The sequence below is a fragment of the Pagrus pagrus genome (assembly GCF_965226575.1).
Source record: "Pagrus pagrus genome assembly, chromosome: 1".
Taxonomy (NCBI): Eukaryota; Metazoa; Chordata; class Actinopteri; order Spariformes; family Sparidae; genus Pagrus; species Pagrus pagrus.
This window is the reverse complement of record NC_140185.1, coordinates 10,906,051-10,928,279: the sequence shown is the minus strand read 5'-3', so window position 1 is coordinate 10,928,279 and position 22,229 is coordinate 10,906,051. Positions and strand designations below refer to the sequence as shown.

At 43.3% G+C, this 22,229-nt stretch overlaps 2 protein-coding genes across 3 annotated transcripts; one reads left to right on the top strand and one right to left on the bottom strand.

Annotated features, from left to right (window-relative positions):
* Positions 1–89: 89 nt before the first annotated feature.
* Positions 90–5,542, bottom strand: afg2b (AFG2 AAA ATPase homolog B). Of its 2 annotated transcripts, XM_084355221.1 has the most exons (11): positions 5,452–5,542; positions 4,635–5,253; positions 4,368–4,553; positions 3,469–3,753; positions 3,197–3,382; positions 2,666–2,824; positions 2,350–2,559; positions 2,016–2,243; positions 1,019–1,153; positions 412–537; positions 90–302 (listed from the first exon to the last, which is right to left on the bottom strand). In XM_084355221.1, the coding sequence occupies exons 2-11, from the start codon at positions 5,223–5,225 to the stop codon at positions 165–167; spliced, it is 2,244 nt and encodes a 747-aa protein (XP_084211347.1). In that variant the 5' UTR covers positions 5,226–5,253; positions 5,452–5,542; the 3' UTR covers positions 90–164. The 2 variants fall into 2 exon arrangements, with proteins under 2 accessions (XP_084211347.1, XP_084211348.1); XM_084355222.1 differs by having other exon boundaries at positions 4,635–5,539.
* A 1,049-nt stretch (positions 5,543–6,591) lies between these two features.
* Positions 6,592–22,006, top strand: nnt2 (nicotinamide nucleotide transhydrogenase 2). The gene is made up of 22 exons (XM_084355209.1): positions 6,592–6,804; positions 7,427–7,592; positions 8,337–8,566; positions 8,636–8,835; positions 10,169–10,256; positions 10,394–10,482; positions 10,579–10,766; positions 11,624–11,757; positions 11,861–12,052; positions 12,590–12,743; positions 13,594–13,755; positions 13,846–13,956; positions 14,055–14,200; positions 15,082–15,277; positions 16,086–16,319; positions 16,802–16,962; positions 17,090–17,269; positions 17,362–17,521; positions 20,292–20,373; positions 20,957–21,075; positions 21,421–21,536; positions 21,622–22,006. The coding sequence occupies exons 2-22, from the start codon at positions 7,463–7,465 to the stop codon at positions 21,766–21,768; spliced, it is 3,219 nt and encodes a 1,072-aa protein (XP_084211335.1). The 5' UTR covers positions 6,592–6,804; positions 7,427–7,462; the 3' UTR covers positions 21,769–22,006.
* The last annotated feature ends 223 nt before the right edge of the window (positions 22,007–22,229 follow it).

The window sequence follows — 22,229 nt, the reverse complement described above, 5'->3', positions numbered from 1 at the left end:
TGAAAGCTCAAAGTCAAAGGCTTTGAAGTACTTTAAATGCTTGGAAGTGACAATAACACCATAAAAGATACCAGACACCAAAGTTTAATGTTTACTCATTTTATTTCAAACCATTTTTTGTGTAATAATAATACATTTTATGAACGCAGAGGACATGTTGCTTGTCATCTGGGAGATGTTTGATATGTGTGGATCTGCTGGGCAGTGAGAGAGGGGCTCATTTTGCTGAGGGACCGGAGGAAGTACGTGTGTTTGATAGAAGAAGCCTCCATGTTCTCCTCTTGTAGCGCCAACAGAGCAGCCTGGAAAACAAAAATATTCCTCAGATATTCCTACTCTATTTATCTGTGTCTCTATCCAGGACCAGGACTACCTTTTGAATTTGATAGCTAGTTGTGCGTATCATATTACCTCTTTACACAGATTTTCCAGGTCAGCTCCGGTGTAAAGCTCCGTCTTTGCGGCCAACTCCTCCAGACACACGTCAGCACCCACGGGCATGGATTCTATACACACCTTCAGGATACAAAGACGAGCCTGGACACACACAAAAAGGCCTGGTTATCAATGGTGCTATACTACGACCAGTATTGCGAAAAAACTGGGATACTGTGTAAAACATAGAGCTGCAACAATTAATCCATTATTTCTAAACTATTAAATTAATTGCCAAATGTTTTGAAACTAAATATCTTTTGGTTGTGGACAAGGGATGGTAATGATTAATCATTAGTGGATTAATCACTGTTAAAGAATATAATCCAAAATGCTGGGATGAGAAATTGTATTTAATTAACACGCAATCAGTTTGTAATTTAAAAAAATGCAAAAAGACCTTCGATACAGCTGATTTCATTACATTTTAGCCATTAAGTTGCCTCTGGGAGGGTTGGATTTTGCTGGGCTTGTTATTGAATAGTGACAGACGGGCGCTCGTCTTATTATGTTATTATTTTGTGGTTTTTTGTCTATTATTCATGTGACTTGGTGTCTTTATCTGTTCTTTTAAATAAGTTACCTGCTGGTCAGGTGGTGGCACGTATATGATGTGGTCCAGCCTGCCGGGTCTGAGCAGGGCACTGTCCAAGCAGTCAGGTCTGTTTGTTGCGGCTACAACCATCACATCATTGTTGCACACTTCCTGGAAGTCCAACTGTCGAAGAGCAGAAGCGATCAATCATTACATACGAATCAGATGTGAAACGGCAGCTTCAGAATGTTTAAACCTCCCTCACTTACCCATGTTTCAGTCTCTAAGTGAGAAATGGGGACATTTTTTTCAAATTCTTCCGCTGTTGTGTGAGACCGCTGCAGACGGCAGCTGTAAATTGGGCTGTAATTGAGTCCTTGTGGGCAATAGAGCCTTTTTGTTTAACTAGAAACATCCGCTCCCCAAAGCCACCAGACTCCCTTTGCAGAAACAGTAATTGTATTATCGTAAAAAACAGTTAATTCGAACTCGACTGAAAAACAAAATAAAACTCAGCAAAACCATCTTGGTCATCTTTCCACATGTTCCAACAATCACTAACTTTTCTTTGTTGAAATAAATCCTTAATTCACGGCTTGATGTGAAAGTATTCTGGCTTTGTACGCCATTTTTCCACGCCACTTCTCTGATGTCTACCCTTCCTCTTGCTCCTCTTCATATCTTTTTACATCTTAAAGGGAATCACAGGTTTTATTTCAGACAAGTAAGAATTGGTGATTGTTGGAACAGAAGACGAACCACAATGATTTTGGTGACTGTTATTCTGTTTTTCTGTCAAGTTAAATGAAGTGTGTTTTATGAGGATAAAATGACTGGTTCTGCATCTGGAGTCTGGTGGCTTTGGCGAAAGCGATAGAACAGCTGTTTCTGGTTAAACAAAAAGGATCTTACTGTGATATAAAGAGTTTTATCTCTGTAGGGATCCTTTCCATACTGTCAGTGGTCCAAGTCCAGATTGAAAAATACTGACGTTCCCCTGTGAGCATCTAAAAGAGGAGTGAGGCCCATCTCCATGATGTCTGACCTGCTCGTGCGTGTGAGCCTCTTCCACTCCGTCCGCCTGCAGGATCTTCTCCGTCCCTCTCCTCTCCAGCGTCTTCAGACCAACCCCATCCATCTCATTCAGCAGCACAGACAGGAGGCGCGTCTGTACGCTGTTACCTGTCTGACTGTTTGACCGCGAGCCAATCAGAGAGTCGATCTCATCAAGGAACAGGAGACAGGGGGCACATGCCCGAGCCTGGTGAAACAGCTGTGTGTGGACAGACAGGTACAGATGTTTATGGATGAAACAGACAAGAGGACAAAAACACAGCAGCCATTCACAGGTGTTATTATAGAGTGTTAAAAGAAAGCACCTGAGCTAAAGCCTTCTCTGAGTCTCCAACAAAGGGAGAGTAGAGGTCAGCACCGCTGACAGACAGGAAGGCGCAGTGAGACGAGGCGGCCGCAGCCTTGACGAGCGTCGTCTTCGCACATCCCGGAGGTCCGTAGAGCAGAACACCACGAGGCCGACACAGACCCAGACGAACAAATGCCTCAGGGTATCTCATTGGCCACTCGATGCTCTTTGATGGAGGAAGGAAAATAAAATCAATTAATTCCAGTCACACTTACTTTTCTCTTACTTTTGTATTTTAAAGTAGTATAATTCGAGCGCTGCCCTTCATTCACCTGTCTTAGTTTGAGTTTGACGTCATCCAGACCTCCTATCTGCTCCCAAGTCACCGGAGAGAGCTCCGTCCTGCCCAGGCTGCTCCGCAGGCAGGAGGGACGCACCGACTTCAGGGCCTCCTGGAAGTGCTTCACACCCACCACCTGCTCTCCTGAACCCTGCAGACAACATTTGAAAAAAATGTGCATCTTCAACAGTCGCAGGGGATTAAAGCAGGCTTTTCACTTGGTGCCAATTTCAGTTTCAATTTATTTTACCAGGAGAATCTGCTCAGTATTAATACTGCCTTCCAGCAACATACATATATAATCAAAACAAACAATAAACAAAAGGCATCCTGAGCAAATCAAGATTCATCAATATTTCCCAAAGCCCAAGATGGCGTCCTCAAATTTCTTGTTTTGTCCATAACCAAAATATATTCAGTTTACTCTACGGAGGAGGAAAGAAACTTACTAGTTGCCGATTAATTTAAGAGTTGACAACTAATCGATTGAACCACATACTTGTTGCAGGTCATCTGTATTTACCTTGGAGTTCTCCCGTATAGCGTGCATGGCAGCCTCCCTGCACAGGGCACTCAGGTCCGCTCCTACATATCCTGTGGTTCTCTGTGCGAGCTCTGCCACGTCCACACTCGGACAAACAGGCATCCTCGCACACAGAACTGACAAGATGGCCTTTCTCTGCTGCAGGGTGGGAGCTCCGATGATAACCTGAAGGAAAGACGTAAAAATGAGAGACTCAAAGACTAATACACATTTATTATTATGTATTAGGTCTTATATTTCATCATCCGTACCTCTCTGTCAAATCTCCCAGGCCTTCGCAGGGCTGGGTCGAGGCTATCCGGCCGGTTGGTGGCTCCGACGATGAGGAAGCGATCAGACTGATTGATCCCATCCATCAGCGTGAGAAGCTGAGCGACCAGGCGGTTCTCTGGTGCCGACGAGCCGGTTCTCCTCGGACACAGAGAGTCCAGCTCATCCATGAACAGCACACAGGGACCCTCCTCAGCTGCAGACCGAGCCCGCTCAAACACAGCACGCAACTTCTCCTCGCTCTCTCCCGGCCGTGATCCCACCACCTGAAATAATCATTCACAATTCACATTAACTATTAATAATAATAATAATAACAATAATAATAATATAATAATGTTCCTGGGTATTCCTGTTGACTGGTGTTAAATCCCACACCAGCAGGGTTGCAACTGCAACTTTCCTAGTATGATTATAACCATCTGTGAAAATATCATGGTTTCACAGTATTACACAAATATTGTTATTATCAGTTACAATAACCCTTTACAAGGGTTAAACAAATGCTTTACTTTAATTTCACAATACATTAAGTATTGAAGGCTTTATGTCAATTAAAGCTGCAATGATTAGTCGATTGAAAGAAAATTAATTGCCAACTTTTTTGATAATCAATTAATCGATCATGAGAATAATTGCTAGTTTTAGCCCCAACGTCAATATTGAATTTACAGGACTGTTGCATCGATGCCATGCAGTTCCTTGATTTGTCAGGTATTAATTCATTGAGTCAGCCTAAATAAACTTGCATTTTCCAACAGTTCCCTACATCATAATAAACACAGTATTTGCTAAATATAATTAAACAGATTGTAAAACATGTTTAACACAATATTATAATGCGAACACATGGATGTAATTGATGGAAATCATTTTGTACCTCGGGCCCTCTGACCACCACCAGGCTGGCTCCAACATCTCCCACCACTCTGCGGACCAGCTGGGTCTTCCCCACACCTGGAGGCCCCACCAGGAGCACACCTCTGGGACAGGACACACCCAGTGAGCTCAGGGTGCGTGGGTAGAGGAGGGGCAGCTGCAGCATCTCTCTCAGGGAGGCACTCACCTAAAATACCATAAAAAACACATGTCACACTGTGGGAATAAACAATGTAGATGAAAACCAATAAAATGATTTTACACTGACCTCCTCCAGACCCCCCAGTGGGACCGTGTCCGGGTCCTGCAGCTGACTCCTGTGGTGCCGGACCGTCTGGATGCCAGTTATCTCCACACCAGTTTTTGAGGTGATCATTCCAGAAGAACCAGAATCCACACTGATGCTTTCAATAACAACATATCTGATCTCTGTATCAAAACTCTCCAGGCTTACCACATGTTTCTCATGCACATACACACCTTTCAGCATGTCTTTCACAAGCTCATGAACGAGTCGAGGAGCTGTGTGTTTCTTGAACTCAACACTCTGGACCACCACAGTTATCTTCACACTTTTCAGTTTGGGGCAGGGTACAGGTGTGAGCTGGCCCGGGTCCAGGCTGAGATGTGTTGGTGGGTGAGAGATCAGACCGGGAGAGGAACATTTCAGGTCCATCTGCAGGAAGCCCTCCGCCAGGTCAGGCCGGGGCCAGGCGGTGCACAGGCAGCTTCCCCCGGGGACAGACACCAGCAGAGGGGAGCCCAGACTCAGACCCAGCGCTGACATCAAGCGAGGACCCAGCCTGCATCTCTGAGAGCCGCGGTCTGATGGATCCACTGACAGCAGCCGCAGAGACATCCCGGTCCACCAACAGACACCTGGCTCACTGACAGGTAAGGATAAAGTTAGTTCTTCACGGGCAGCGACGTTTTAGCTTATCAGCGCACAAACACACACGCACGCACATTCGTGAAGCTAGTGGTGCGATTAGCTGCAGTAGCTAGCTGCCAGCTGTTAGCAACAACGTCATTCCTGGCTGCGATTAATACGACTTTTCTGCTAAAACAGTCACACAGGTACAAACCAGGTAAAATGCTGTCAGCAGGAGCGCTGCTGGTTTAACACACTGATGTTTACAATGTCCATGTGGCGCTAAAACAAGATGGACAACCAAAACTTTTCCCTGTGCGACTGAGACGAGAAGGAACCGGAAACATTTATATTTGGACAAACCTGGTTTAAAAAAAACTTTATTGAACAACTTCAAAGAACAAACACGTTATCATTGTTAAATACACCTTTTGATATACATAATCCCAAAAAGCATACTTTAACAAGCAGGAAATTAACACACTCACAAACAACACAAACAAACAAAACGATTTTTGAGTCATTTTTAAATGCCACAGAACTTGGAGGAATAAAAAAACAACTACCTTTTGTGTATATAAAATTTACCTTTAATCTAGAATACTATTATGATATACAGGAATTCTTTATCTTTGTTCGATTATTATGAAATCATAAAATAATATGAGCTTATCCTTAATGGCATTATTACTGTATACATGTATACAAGGCGAGATATTTGAAAACTGCTCTGTCTTATAATTTGCTCTTTTACAAAGTCAACTAGTCACTAGTAACTAAAACTTTTAAGTAAATGTAGTGAAGTAAAAAGTAATACATTTGCTTATATATATATATATATATATATATATATATATAAGCAAATGTATATATATATATATATATATATATATATATATATATATATATATATAGTATGTATGTATATATATATATATATATATATATATATATATATATATACACAATGACGTAAATAATGTTAAAAAAATAAATTGACATCAGGATGTAAAAGAGAGAAAGCTCCGGAAAAGTCTTGGTCGTCCAACACTTTTAGTTCTCACCTTCCTCTGGCGCTCTGGCGCCATCTTGTGTCCAGAAAAGAAAATACCGGGTCGGTAAGTCTACTTTGAAAGATCTAAACAAACACATGACTGTTAGATATTCAATAAATATGTGTAGCCTATATGCTATTTAAACACAACTTATGTTTTAGAGCTGCGTAGGGTGCGAGAGGAACTATCGCGAGACCGTCCACAAATGTGTAGCTTTTAAAAAATAAAAGGAGTATTTCTGATAAACATGTTAATCCAGGCTCTGATTCGCAGGTCGTCTGGCAGAGTTTTGAAGCAGCGGCCGTGAGGTGTTTATCTGCTTCAAGGGTGGTCATGAGTGAGGTCACATGGCTCCGCTATTTATACATAAATAGTGCAGGAGTGATATCGAAACTGCGGAAGGTCGTCTGTGTGTTCCTGCGAGCAGACGGAGGGATTTGGGTAGGACGTCTCACAGGTGTGACCCTGCTGCTGAGGGAAACTTGAACCTGCTCTTTCTGCAAATCTGAAAGGCAAGTCTGAGATCACTTCAACAAATCCTTCAGTTTATGAATGAATCAGTACTAGGTGGAGGATGAAGGGCAGACAACTCTGTAATTCACTGACTGAATGAAAATCAAATATTTGATCAGAAACAACTGGTCTGACTCACCAAGCAGAGTACTACAAGTTTCCACAGTCTGTTTTGACTTTTGTTAATGAAATTGTGTGTTTTGAGGACAAATATTTAAACACCACATTCCTTTTTTCTTTTGACAGTTTGCTTGTGTTTGTGTCTCGAGTCCTGAGCTGTCCCCTGTAGCACCAAACATTTTATCTGACTTCTCTGCCCGGTTCAAGCTGCTTCTCCTCACAACAACAACCAGGCCAGACTTGGCACAGTTTCCCTCTTGTGCCGTCATAATTCCAGATCTCGCGAACAAGCCCGGAGTGTGTAATCAAGCCCGGGCCTGGTGTGTGTGTCCTGCAGAGCTGAAGTGTCACTCTGCTGTCTGTAGGCCTCGCAGCAACCTGAGTGTGTGACTGGGAGGCTCAGGATCTACTTGAAGGGGTTTAAAATGTGCTTTGTTTTTTGACAGCAGGTGTAGAAGTAGTGTTAACTCATCGCTTATCTTGTTTGTGTTCATATTCAAGAGCTAGCGGGAGTTTAAGGGAGGAAGCTCAGAGGCCATGTCGACCCTCCTGCGCTGCATCTCCAGCTCTTCCCTCATTTTGACTCAGCGAGGGGTCCGTCAGAAGCTACCTGGAAGGAGGAATTTCAGGACTTTCCCCACGTTATGGGACCAAAAGGCCTCCAGAGGTAGGAACTGTGCCTGTCTGTTAAAATCACTTTGTGTAATCTAACAATATTTATTTTCCCAGAGGACATCCAGGCCCTGCATGCTTTCTTTGGTCTGGATTTCCTCTGTCTTGACTTGAGGAATGAGAGCATAACAGTTCACTTGAGGACACGCTCCCTCTGGCCAGGAGAGTGGAAAAAATCCACAGATCATGAACTGTTTGGTTTCTAGAGAAGTTCCCAAAATAGGGAGAGCTGTAAGAGCTGCTAACATGTGAGGGCAAATGAGAGGTCAGTTAAAGGTGACATGTGAAAGTTTGACTGCTGTTTGGCAGATTCAGTTCACAGACATTTATTTAGGGAGTAAATGCTGTCCGCTTGGCACATGTCGTCGCGGGTTTGTGAAAGTTCAGTGAGTTGTCGAGTGCTTTTTAAGTTTGAATTTTGAGCGTGTCGGTGTGGGAGTGCAGGCCTCACTGTGTGGGCTGGCTCTGAGCCAATCACCTGCTAATAATGTCTCCATGGCGGCGAGGTCACCACGCCGTGTATGGAGAGAAATGTGAAACCTGACACTGGTCTCAGCCGCACAATCTTGGCCGTACATGCACATGCTCTCCTGTTGTTGCACAAAAAGATCGATGTTACTTTTTTGTGTGAAATGTTCTAATATTCATCTGAAAATGTTTTTTGTTTTTAAAGAAAGAAGAGAAAGAAATGGGTTTTAATGTGCTGCAGACTCAACTATCGGCTGGTTTGTGTGTTCAGGTGTGCTCTACAAGGACCTGGTAGTCGGCGTTCCTAAGGAGACGTTTCAGAATGAGCGACGTGTGGCGTTGTCTCCTGCCGGGGTGGAGGCGTTGGTCAAACAGGGCTTCCAGGTGCAGGTGGAGAGCGGAGCTGGAGAGGAAGCCAAGTTCTCCGATCAGCAGTACAAAGAAGCCGGAGCCAGCATCACTGATGTCAAGGGAGCCTTTGGTTCAGACTTGGTCCTCAAGGTTCGTACACATCTGCTGGTTTCAGTATTACTGCATTTCTACTCGTCTAACATCCTCATCATTCTGTAGGTACGAGCCCCCAGTCTGAGCGAGGCAGACCTCCTGAAGTCCAAGTCCACCTTGGTGAGCTTCATCTATCCAGCACAGAACCCAGAGCTGATGAAGAAGCTGTCAGAGAGGCAGAGCAATGTGCTGGCCATGGACCAGGTGCCCAGAGTCACCATCGCACAGGGCTACGACGCACTCAGCTCCATGGCTAACATCGCTGGGTAAAGAAAATATACATTTACATGCAGATTCTTTCACCACACATCTGTTCTGACAGGTAAAGAATGACAGTGATAATCTGATTACAATACAGTGTTCTGCTGGGAAACGCACCACCCAATCAGAAACTGTTGCAGACCAAGTACGGGTCTCACTAAAACCTTGGTATTTCACCTGGATGGGCGTGGTTTTACACACTTGGACGAGCCAAGTGACCATCTCAGCCTTAGACTGAGTGCACATTGTTTTTCAATAATTTGTGTATTTAACCTAATCTGTTTTGGATTGAGGTAGTCACGGGCAGCCGGAGATCATTTCCTGTGTGGAGTTTTAAAAAAAAAATGTTTTATTGATTTTGATGTTTAGGCTTAGTAAATTTAATTTTTCTTCAGGTATTTAAAAGAAGATTTTCAGTTTTGTTTTGCAGTTTAGCTACGTTTAGGCAACAAAACTACTTGGTAAATTTGAGGAAACGGTCATGGTTTGGATTAAAATAATTGGTCAACATTAATTTTTCACGCTAGAAACAAAGAGGGATGATCATAAAAAACATAAAATACCCTCTGTTTGAAGTTACAAGCGATAAGACGCCAAATGCCACCTGGATGACACAGAATGTAACGCACTGAACGAAATACGTTATTAGGGAGTACCAACCAAGTACAACCCCTCATGGCCACAGCACTTCCTGATTTTAATGGGACAATGCACCCTACCACACAGGAAAAACCACTCGGACATGGCTCAAGGAACATGACAAAGAGCTCAAGACATTGACATTGTGTCCAGATTCTCCATATCCCAATCCAATTGAGCATCCATAGGAGAACCCAGAAATTGACTGATCCATTGAGGCCCCACCTCGCAAGCCACAGGACTCAACCAATGCACTGGTACCAGACACGACAGGACACCCCCAGAGGTCCCGTGTCCATGCCAAGAAGGGACAGGGCCAAGTTGGATCAATGCCTCCATGGATCGGACTTAGTCTGAGACGTCCCACTGAGGACTGATCGGATTGGGATCTGAAGAATTTGGAGGCCTTGCATCATTTGTGAACGGTTTTTGTGGCATTGCAGGGAGCTTTGTCCTGCTGGGGGAGCCACTACCACCAGGGGGTGTTGTTGTTGAGTGGGGGTACGATTGGGCTGCAACAGTGCTTGTAAAGTAGCATCTGTCAAAGGTTTACCAGCAGAACTCTGCATTGTTACAAGATGATCGATGTTATTCACCTCCTCTGTTCGTGGTTTTAATGTTGTGGCTGCTCGGTGTATGTCTGTAGCTGTTCAGGAATGTCTGCTTCCAGTAAATGTGACTTGAGGGTTTGTTTTCTAGGTACAAAGCTGTGGTTCTGGCTGCCAACCACTTTGGCAGGTTCTTTACTGGTCAGATCACAGCTGCAGGAAAAGTACCACCAGCCAAGGTAACTAATGTCTACATAATACTATATGCAAGTCAGCATGAGGGATTTCCCACAATGTTCTGTACCTCAAATAAAATGTGTAATAGTGGACGGTCAGTCTCCTTCCTCTACATTGCGGATGTCTCTGTTGTACACAGGTCCTGGTTATTGGAGGTGGAGTTGCTGGTTTGGCAGCAGCAGGCGCAGCCAAGTCGATGGGAGCCATAGTCAGAGGATTTGACACCAGGTATAAGTTGAGGAATAAAAGACATTGCGTCTCAGTCTGCAGACTTGAGTGATGATCATGATTCTGATAATAACCTTTGTGTTTCCTGACTTTCAGGCCGGCAGCCCTGGAGCAGTTCAAGTCATTTGGGGCAGAGCCTTTAGAAGTAGACCTCAAAGAGTCTGGCGAGGGGGTCGGAGGTTATGCCAAAGAGATGTCTAAAGAGTTTATTGAGGCTGAGATGGCGCTTTTTGCAAAGCAGTGCAAAGAGGTCGACATTGTCATCAGCACTGCTCTGATTCCAGGTCAGTCCTACCGGTACCTTCTACTACCTTTTCTTGTCTTTTATCTTTTGTTGTTAAAAGCTAATCAGTGTTTATGGTACAGTGACATTGAACCATATGAACGGGATCATTCATAGTGATGAAGCCCTCTGAAAATTACCACCCAAAGTGTGCTGAGCTTTTTTTGCTTCTGTTAGCTTATTATTTTGGTTTAGCGGCTATTCTCATCGTTCCCAACTGGCAGCAAAAATCTCAAATAAACCACCTGTGTGTTCCTGCCCACAGCCAACAGATGAAGTTTCAGATTGGCTGGTGATCATACAAAGCTGACCATCAAGCAGCTAAAGACCCAGACTTTTTTTTTGTTAGTAGTTGGAGTAAAAAGGGTTTTATTAGATTTGCATTTTTAGTAACAGTGGAACTTACAATAGCTGTGTTTCCACTGCAGTAACTTTCCCGGGGACTAGAAACCTTTTGTGGACCTCTGTTTGTTTCCAATTCAGGGACCAGGGTCTAAATTAAGCCCCAGGGACATTATTTTGCCCCCCAAAAAGTTCCTGCTTCCATGGCTGAACATTTCTGATTAGTCGAGTAGTAAGAGCATTTTATTTCAGCCACCAGTTCCACAGCCACAAACCAGTGGACTGATGACAGTTGTTGTTTATATACAGTGGTTGCATAGGTGGAAACGTGGCTAATGTCAGGAGGCCAGACACTAATTCAGTAATCATTTTTCACAGTCCACATTCCTTGTTAAATTCATCTCTTTTTAAAATTCAAAAATGTTATGCCCTCAATGTTGAGTAAATTTTTCTCCGTGGTATCGACCATGGTATTGAAAATCGATACTTTGTCCTCTCTTCCCTGTTCCCATTCAGGGAAGCGTGCTCCCATTCTGATCAAGAAGGAGTTTGTGGACTCGATGAGGGATGGCTCTGTGGTGGTGGATCTGGCTGCAGAGGCAGGGGGCAACATCGAGACCACCAGGCCTGGAGAACTGCACATTCACAAGGTGAGGTTTCTGCTTAGCCAGCAGATTTGAATTGAAAAAACAAAAGAACTCCTCGAAAGCCTGTTTTTATGTTTTATTCACCACTATGTTGATACTTTTTTAGGGAGTAACGCACATCGGCTACTCAGACCTGCCCAGCCGCATGCCCACCCAGGCCAGCACTCTGTATTCAAACAACGTACTGAAGCTGCTGAAGGCCATCAGCCCAGACAAGGAGTACTTCCACTATCAGCCCACAGACGAATTTGACTATGGAACAATTGACCATGTCATCCGTGGGACTCTTGTTATGAAGGTGGGGTCCTTATTATTATTATTTGTTGTAACTGTCTACTGGCAGCCTCCATCACCGCTGGCATCCCTCGCTCCCTCTCGGCGTGAGCTGTCAGATCCCGTCATGCTCCGATACTGCGCCAAATGAGTACTAAAAACCCATTCCCAGCTGGGAATGGCTCATGCTGGATTCCAACAAGAATGTTATGAACGTTTCAAAATATACTTTTCCTGGAATTTTGGCTTTGACGCATTGTTTATGGCAGTGAAAGCATGCAATCTCGACAGGACATATCAGTTTACCCCTTGTTAAACTCAGCGTTATTCAGGCCCCTTTTTAAAGAGAATTTATCTTTCCAAACCACGGCTAACTGGTTGTTGATTGCTGTTTGTTCAGTGTAATCTCCTATGTGGTCCATGAGTTTGAGTGCTCCCACTGTCCAGGCCAGATCTCCCACAATGCAGGACCCCAAAGTCTTGATGTGTGTTTCTCACGCATATCTCTGCGGACGTCCTCTGGGTTCTCACACTGGTCCTCTGTGTTTCCTGATGTGTCTAGGAAGGCCAGAACATATTCCCGTCCCCGCTCCCCAAAACAGCCCCGCCAGCCGCCCCCGTCAAACAGAAAACAGTCGCAGAGTTGGAGGCTGCGAAAGCGGCTGAGGTCTCTCCCTTTCACCGCACCATGACCTCTGCTGGCGCCTACTCTGCAGGTCAGACACATGCAGATAAATGCAGAAATATTCAGACTATGAGACATTTGGCACAATTTTATGTGCTATGAGGTTATTTTACGAGGAATTTGATATCATAGATGTCATTAGCTCATAGATCCCCATAGAGCTTTTTTCCCCCAATGTCTGTGACACTTTCCTGCTGGAGAAAAAATAAAATTTAAACATTTTTAGAGATAATTCCTTAGTTTTGTTTGGCCTTTTTGTACAATATATAGTAGTTTCAAATAGAGTACAATCAATTATTTGACTGACGAGCACAATTAACCAAATTTTAAGTCCATTTTCAAGCCTTTCAAATGTGAGGATTGGCTGCTTTTCCTCCTCTGACATCATAATAAACAGAGTTTCTTTGAGTTTGGACATTTGGTCAGAGAAAAAGGGCAATATTAAGACATCCAATTTGGCTTGAAAATGTCCCTTCTCTGATGTTGTATTGACTAAACGGTTCACAGATTGATTGAGAAAATCACCAGCAGGCTCATTAATAAAAATCAAAAAGATTGTTAGTTGCAGCCCGAGTTCCAAACAAAATCTTATTTGGAAAGTTTTGCCCTTTTTCCCCACTGAGATCACTCATCTTAATGGGTCTTTTTAATGTGGACGCTCCATTACAATAAAGCACGGTGGGGAATACATTATTCAGCAAAGTTCAGCTCTTTGAAGCTTCAGAGAAACTATGAATCACCACACTTGCATAACCTGTTAGGAAAACGTAAAAGTGTTTGTTTTTACTCTTCAGTTATTCCATTGCTGTAAAGGTTAAAAAGAGAACAGAACAAAACGTCCATAAAGAGCCGTACAGCAACAACACTGTGTCTCTCTATAGGTGTTTCCACCTGTCTGGCTCTGGGCATCATCTCCCCCAACGCAGCCTTCACTCAGATGGTCACCACCTTCGGCTTGGCTGGGATTGTGGGATACCACACTGTGTGGGGCGTGACCCCTGCTCTGCACTCACCCCTCATGTCTGTCACCAATGCCATCTCAGGTCAGGAGTCGATAGCAGGTTTTAGTTTTTTGTGACATTATGTCTTTAATCTTTGTTTTCTATCTATGTTTTTTTTTATCTGTGTGTCAGGTCTGACAGCTGTTGGAGGTCTGGTGCTGATGGGTGGAGGTCTCACACCCTCCACTCTGCCTGAGAGTCTGGCTCTCGCTGCTGCCTTTGTTTCCTCCATCAACATTGCTGGTCTGACACTTTAATTCAAATGTAACAATTGAGAAGATTAATTACAAGACCAGTCAACTGAGAAAAGTCTAATTTCTTCTTTTCTGCGGACATACCAGGTGGTTTCCTGATCACACAGAGGATGTTGGACATGTTCAAGCGTCCCACTGATCCTCCTGAGTACAACTACCTGTATGCGCTGCCGGCGACTGCATTTGTTGGGGGATATGGAGCCTCATTGGCTGCTGGATACAACATTGAGCAGGTGACAGGACACGGAGCCTGTTATTCCCCTCAGATTTGTTCTTATTAAAAAGATGTGTAGATAGACTGTCAGTGAAATGGATCAATTGCCAAAGTTTGTGATACTCAAGATGACTTTGGTTGTATTCATAGTCAATTTTGTGTTTGTCTGTCGATTTCACTGATGATTCTTTGGGCTGTATTGTCATTAAGAGTATAAATTGTCCAGGAATATTGAAAAATGTCAAAGATATTCAGCTTACATGACCAACAAAAAAGCTCCAGTGTGTAGGATGAAGCTGAGCAAATCTGGTGAGTTGCCTCCAGTGATGTCACTCAGTGGCTAAATTGCATTGTGGGTAATATAGGCATCCGGTTTTAAAAAAGGAAGAATGTGTGGAATGAGAAGGGGATTAATCTGCTTCTGCAAAAATAGATTTTGATCATTTGTTTTTAAACTGTCCAACAGTGTAATAGGAGTGTAATGATTGACCAGTGGACTGCTTTTGTAAAATCTGGCACTTACGTTAGCCACAATGCAACAGCCACTAGGTGACATCACTGGAGGCGATTTATCGGATTACATGCAGCTTCCTCTTGATCACAAAAGGCTTTTTTACTACTTTTTCACATATGCAGTAGTACCCCAAAGACCTGTCAACTAGGACTAGTTGCTAATAAGATTTCTGTCAATCGACTAATTCAGACTATAGTATTTCTTCTACTTCTTTGGATTTTAATGGCAGCTGATGATTAGGTGCATCACAACCACAAGTATTTTAATTACATTTTTATTGATGTTATCATTTGTTTTATTAATTTGTTTATGTGTTATAATTGATCTAAGAATGGCTTGATCAATCCTACACAAATGATCCCGACTTGTGCTTTTCTTTACCTCAGATGATGTACCTGGGCTCCGGCTTGTGTTGTGTTGGTGCGCTGGCAGGCCTCTCTGCTCAGGGCACCAGTCGCCTGGGGAACGCCCTTGGCATGATGGGAGTTGCAGGGGGCATCGCTGCCACACTGGGTGCCCTCAAACCCTCACCGGAGCTGCTGTCTCAGATGTCTCTGGCCATGGCCACTGGAGGAACCCTGGGTAGGTAGCTTCCTGTGTTCAGAGGATCTACAATTGACATGAACATGATGTCGTGATCGCAGAAAATTGCTTAGATGGAAAAATTGCCTACTATTGCATTATCATTCATCACTGCCTAATTTAGTTTCAGAACAGATGTTGTTGTTGTCCACAACGTAGCTGTGCTGTATCACAGCAAGGAATCTCACCATCAACGAGGCATCTGTGGGTTTCAGTCTCCACTTAAAAAGAATTAATAAAGCCTTGGCACGGCTTCTTTTTGACGTCCAACAGTTTGTTTAGAAAACCACAAGACCACCGTGAGCGAGTTACATGTTATTAACTTTGCATGCGACGCCTCTGTCTTTGAAGAGTGTGAATTTTTTGCAAATTCATAACAGAACATCAATCATCCTGTCCAGATACAGAGATGAGTGGATTTCGCCATCATGTGTGAGCGTTGAACATGTTAATTGTAATTTAAGTAAGAAAGTGGGATGATGGATGATGTAGCAGTCAAAATACATACACTCACAGGCAGCAGAGCATGACCGTTTATTCAGAGCTAGCGTCCCAATGTTTTGGAGAAAACGCACTTAAACTCAGGCCTCATTAGATCGGCTTTGAAGATCAGGCCTGCTTGTTAAGTGTCTAGTTACTAAACACAGGTGTTTGCCTTTTTTATATGTTAACTTGTTTGTTTTCAAACGTAGCCAATGTGCATGAGAAGTTTGGTTCACTGAGCCAGACACTGTGTAGTAATTCAATGAGATTTACCGAAACTCTTTCATTCCCCTCTTCCTGGCTGACCTTCACGTCTCGGCTGCAGGTCTCACCATTGCCAAGCGTATTGAAATCTCAGACTTGCCGCAGCTCGTGGCAGCCTTCCACAGCCTCGTGGGGCTGGCGGCTGTTCTCACCTGTGTCGCAGAGTTCATGATTGAGTACCCCCACCTGGACGCGCATCCGGCCGCCGGTGTGCTCAAGACAGTGGCGTATCTGGGCACCTACATCGGAGGAGTCACTTTCAGTGGCTCGCTGGTGGCCTACGGCAAGCTTCAAGGTAATGGAAATTAAATTAAGTTCGTTCAGATATTGTTCATGTGACTCTGTTCTTCATTTGACACACACATACTGATATCCTTATAAACACACTGAGCTCTGTGTCCTCTGATGCTGATTGTCTCTTTCATCTGGTTAAAGCCAAAGATCCTCTTCTAAATCCAGGCCTGGACTGTGGGGTTTGTGTGCATGTGTCAGCAGTCGTTAATTTACATTGTAGTGCGACTGATCAAGAGGAACACATGAGAAGCTTTCTGGTGATTTGTTACGGGTCGGGCAAGGCCATGACTGCATGGCTGTGGTTGGTGGATGGGAAAGACTCTTAGACAGATGATTAGAGGCCTCCGCGGTCCAAAGACACTCGACACTGCTTAAAAGAAAAGTGTGTTTACATGTTTTTATCTTGTCAAATTGGTTCCAAAGAAGTCGGAATCATTTCTGGTTTCTATAAAAACGTTTGTTGAAGATGTTTTTTGGTCGCAGGCGTCCTGAACTCCGCCCCCCTGCTGCTGCCGGGACGTCACATGTTGAACGCCAGTCTGATGACAGCGTCCATAGGAGGCATGATCCCCTTTATGCTCAGTTCCAGCTATGGGACTGGCATGGGGTGTCTAGTGGGAGTGTCTGGGCTTTCCACTATTATGGTGAGTATCAAAGATTCACTGAACTGAGCAGGTGAAGCAGAAAGTGAAATTTGATGTTAAAATGGTGAAACACTGAAAAAAAACTTAATTATAAGAGATAAGACGCACTTAAATGACTTCCCCACAGGGTGTAACTCTGACAGCAGCCATCGGGGGTGCGGACATGCCCGTGGTCATCACCGTGTTGAACAGCTACTCTGGATGGGCGCTCTGTGCTGAGGGCTTCCTGCTAGACAACAATCTCATGACGATTGTCGGAGCTCTGATTGGCTCCTCTGGTGCTATCCTCTCTTACATCATGTGTGTGGTGAGTACACAAACACACGTCCAGCCACATGTGTGAAGTTACACACTTTACTCGCTGCAGTTACCTGATTTATTGTCCTCTTCTCCTCTCAGGCTATGAACCGCTCCCTGCCCAATGTGATCCTGGGTGGGTACGGCACCACCTCCACAGCGGGCGGTAAGCCCATGGAGATTGTTGGCACTCACACTGAGGTCAACCTGGACCAGACCATTGACATAATCAAAGAGGCCAGCAGCATCATCATCACACCAGGTAAACACTTACTTGTAGTACGTACTGCAGCTGGCATACATTTGGGACATACTACTCATTATATTGTGCCTTGAACTTTGACACTCTTCCTCATACAGCCGTCGCAGTCCATAGCGCGAAATATGAGCTGTCATCTGTCTGTGCTCTCTCAGAGGCTCAGTCATGTCACATATCTTCCACTGTGCAGAGGACTGTGGGTCAGAATAGCCAGAAAAGCATGCTGGCTTACATACTGTAAAATGCAACTGGATGCAGTAGGACATCCTGGTATTTCTGGCATACTGAATTTGACATATTAAGTATTGGGACATACTGATTCGATTTCTTTGATTTTCGTGTCAAGTACAGTACAGTTGCAGTGGCCAGACATTTCATTACCATTTGATTTCATTACAAAATTAAAGGTTATTTTGCAGCTCGATCTCAAACCAGATATTCTGCCTTGTCTCCAAGCTTGGCAAACAAAATCTGCTACAACAAGAATCTCTTTCTCAAGCACAACTCAAGTGTTTGTTTGTTTTTAATCCAACCGAAAGAACAAAGCAGATGGAGGACATTTGAATAAAGAGTACATTCCTTTTGTCCTCATATCAAATCTGTCTACCTCTGCAGTGGCGTTGAACTCTTGAATCTTCTGCCATACTTAATTGTATGGTTGTATGGATACTGGACCTCAGCCACTGTTCACAAATTCCTTGTTTTGAGTTGCATGTACAGAGTCCACTGGGTATTTACAAGCAATGTGATTTTCAACTTTGTGGCCCGAATTAACATTTGGCTCAACGCCCAAAGTGTGTGTGTGTGTGTGTGTGTGTGTGTGTGTGTGTGTGTGTGTGTGTGTGTGTGTGTGTGTGTGTGTGTGTGTGTGTGTGTGTGTGTGTGTGTGTGTGTGTGTGTGTGTGTGTGTGTGTGTGTGTGTGTGTGTGTGTGTGTGTGTGTGTGTGTGTGTGTGTGTGTGTGTGTGTGTACTTTAAAAGTCATCTTTGTCTTCCGTCAAAAAACCACAACAACATGAAACTGTTAAAGGTGCACTATGTAGTTTAGAGGAAGAGAAAAATCCTTCACTTATTGATATTGATTATTCATTATCAACTGAATAAACTTTTTTTCAGAAACTACACAGCGCACCTTTTTTAAGACTTTTTTAAGGCTACTTTCTAGAGTGATGAGGAGCAGCTACAGAGGTCCGGTAACCTCATGTCTTTTTAACGCCACGAAACTTTCTGTTCAAGCCACCAATGTATCACAGGAACAGCAGATAAGCAATTAAACACCACCATTTTGTGTGGATCCAATCTAGCAGACAGCTTAATCGGTAGCATTGTTGGTCAAAATGATTGCACAGTAGTCAACATGAATAAAGTTTGAGAATAGGGAAAGTTTGAATTTTGGTTAAACCAAACCATTCAAATGTAACCCTTCCAAAGAATTGTATGCAAACATGGCAAGTCTGCCTTTTCATTCATACATTAATAATTTCAATCAGCTAAAAACACTTCTTTTATACATTAACAACAACAACAACAACAACATTAGCCTTTGGGAGAGACATTTGTATCAGAGACTAAGGAGGAGCAGATTCTCTCATCACTGGACAGTGGATCCTCCTCTGCTCTCCAGCTGCAGCGTTTCACATGGTCTGGATCGATCAACAATCTCTCTGATCTGATTGTCTTCATCTGACAAGAAGGCTGAGCCTGACTGCGCTGCCAGAATCTGTCTCAAATATGTTTTCGCAGCAGATCTGAGAAAGCTAGAGGCTTTGCAAGGTGAAAGGTCTTGATTTTAGAATGATTGATATGGCAGTAATTCATTAAAGTCAGAATATTGAAGCAGGGAAACCACAAGAGGGAGCAGTTTGTACACAAATGATCCCACAGCTACCTGGTCTGCTGACACCCTTGCGGTGTAAATGAAGGGAATGATTCAGTACATGTTTGTGAACAAAGAGTCAAGGATGATGGGTTCGAATGTCAGATGGTGAACACATCTTGATTAATTGAATAGAAAAAGCCAAACTTGTCTCACAAATGAGTGGTTGTTGAGTGGCCTGAGCAGGAGGAACCTCTCTTGGATGCTTGCTGTTGTTTTCCAGTGGCTCCGAACCAACGCAAGGACAGCTGTGTGGTCCAACATGCTGGTTTGATTAGAGAAACAGTGAAAAGTCATGAGAGCTATTGAGTCCAGACTCGAGACTCCTCCATGTGCTGTCAACAACAAAGCACGGCAGTGAGGAAACAGAAGGCTCCCATTGTCTGGGGAATTAGAAGATACGGGTTATGGGCAACTGGCTTCAAAAACTCGATGAGGGGTAATGCTGAACTCTACAAGGTACCTGACCACCAGGGTTAAGTAGGGGTTATGCAGACCCGGGGAAAGCAGTTCTTTGCACGCAGGGGACCCACACATGCAAAAGTTTTCCAAAGAAAAACGTCTCTCAATACTGTGAACCACTGAGATTTAGTACAGCACGGAGACTTGTGGTAGATGAGGACACAGAGAGGAGGACAAAAGAAAGAATGAAGGGCTAGAGGAATCACTGGTTTTATTGTTGTTGACCCCTTGCTGTGCTTCATTTTAAAAATGAACCATAATTATTCCAAAACACAAATCGAGAGGAAATGCTATCAGATAATAGACTCAAGTAACCGAGGGACGGATTACAAACTCTCTGGACACTCGTTAGATAAAGATGATGATATCCGAAGATTAAAATGTAGTTGTTCTTAGTCTGCTGCATGTTTATTCTGTCTGGTTTGTGTTTGTTTAGGTTGGGGTCTGTGTGCAGCAAAAGCCCAGTACCCAATTGCAGATATGGTGAAGATGCTGAAGGAGCAGGGCAAGGCTGTCAGGTGAATGTCTGCACTCATGTTCTTCTTCTCTTTTATAAACTAGGTGACTGCTGCTCTTCTTCTTTTATTTGAATACATTAAAATAAGGCTCTATAACCAAAAAACAACTCTTTACTGAGTGCAATTTTCAGGTACTTGTACATTACTTTTTTTGAGTATTCAACTTTATACTTCTTTGCCACAACATTTCAAGAGGAAGTATTGTACTTAACTACATTCATGTGACATCTACAGTTACTAGTTACTTTTCAGAATTCGATCACCAGCTACCCAACTATATATAAAGTAGTGAATGATAACCTCATCTCTACGAGCTACAACATGAGAATGCTGCTTTCCTGAATACATCAGTAATGAAATATGTACTTTAACTTTTAAGTAGATTTATTAAATTTAAAGTAAAAGGTCTCAATAATCAACCACTTCGTTTTTTCTAAGCACTTTACAACAAATCCAAACTTTTATAGAAAGAGACGGGTGCATTTGAACTTGCGACTCCACTGATCAGGGAGTAGTGAGTTTTTAGGCCAAATCAACTGGCCTGAGTTGATGAGCTTTAATATTTTGCATCCATCTCCTCCAGGTTTGGTATCCACCCAGTGGCCGGTCGTATGCCTGGCCAGCTGAACGTCCTCTTGGCTGAGGCTGGTGTTCCCTATGATATCGTCCTGGAGATGGATGAGATCAACGACGACTTCCCAGGTGAAAAATCTTGAAAGTTTCTGTTGGATTAATTACTGCTACATATTTGTCACTTAATCTGATTATAATACGACATGAATTATGTATAATAATCACACCCCTCTTTCATCTGCACTTGGAGCAGCCTCGTGTTGTCTTGATATTTAGACGTGCCATGTTATCGGGGCAACAGTCTTGTTTTCTTAGCAACCAGACATGCAGTCCGAGACACATGGTTCTGTTTATGACAGAGGGAGATAAGTGTGGTGCCGGGGAACCCAATAACATAAGTGAGGACAATCGCAGAGCCTTTCGCTTGAGGTTTATGTGACATCTGTCTTGTGTGCAAATGTCTGTGGCCCACAGAGACTGACTTGACACTGGTCATTGGCGCCAACGACACCGTGAATTCTGCAGCACAAGAAGATCCAAACTCAATAATCGCTGGCATGCCCGTCCTGGAGGTGTGGAAGTCCAAACAGGTTGGTTTTTAAATTACTTTTGATAGTTTGATGCATTTTAGCTTTGTAGTACAGAAAGTGACCACATATTTAAACTTTATCCCAGGTGATCGTGATGAAGCGTACCCTGGGCGTGGGCTACGCTGCTGTGGATAACCCCATTTTCTACAAACCCAACACATCAATGCTGCTTGGAGATGCCAAGAAGACATGTGACGGCCTGCAGGCCAAGATCAGAGAGTCATACTACTAGTGCGCTAACGGCTAACAGCTAACAGCTGGACAGTACAGAGGCAGGTTGACAGATAATATATTTCCAGCATTAGCTTTCAGTATATATATTTTGGAGAAGTGATTTACTGGGTCTGAAACAAATGTGGTTCCGATACCCAAGATACCCAAAATGCATAAGATGATGTTTTAAAGATATGGGACATGAATAACTCAAAAGCAAATGTGTACTGATTTGTAAATAAAAATATTTAAACATATCTGAAGTCCATTTTATTGCACCTTACATTTTATAGTTTAAGATGTAGTCAGATCACTTTCTGTAGGAGGTGGGAAGTAATGAAGTATAAATACTATACTTAAGTATGATTTTCATGTTTTTGTACTTAAGTATTAGTACTATTATTTAGTTTTCTGACAACTTTTTACTTTTACCTCTGACATTTTAACACATCTGTACTTTCTCCTCCTTACATGTTCAAA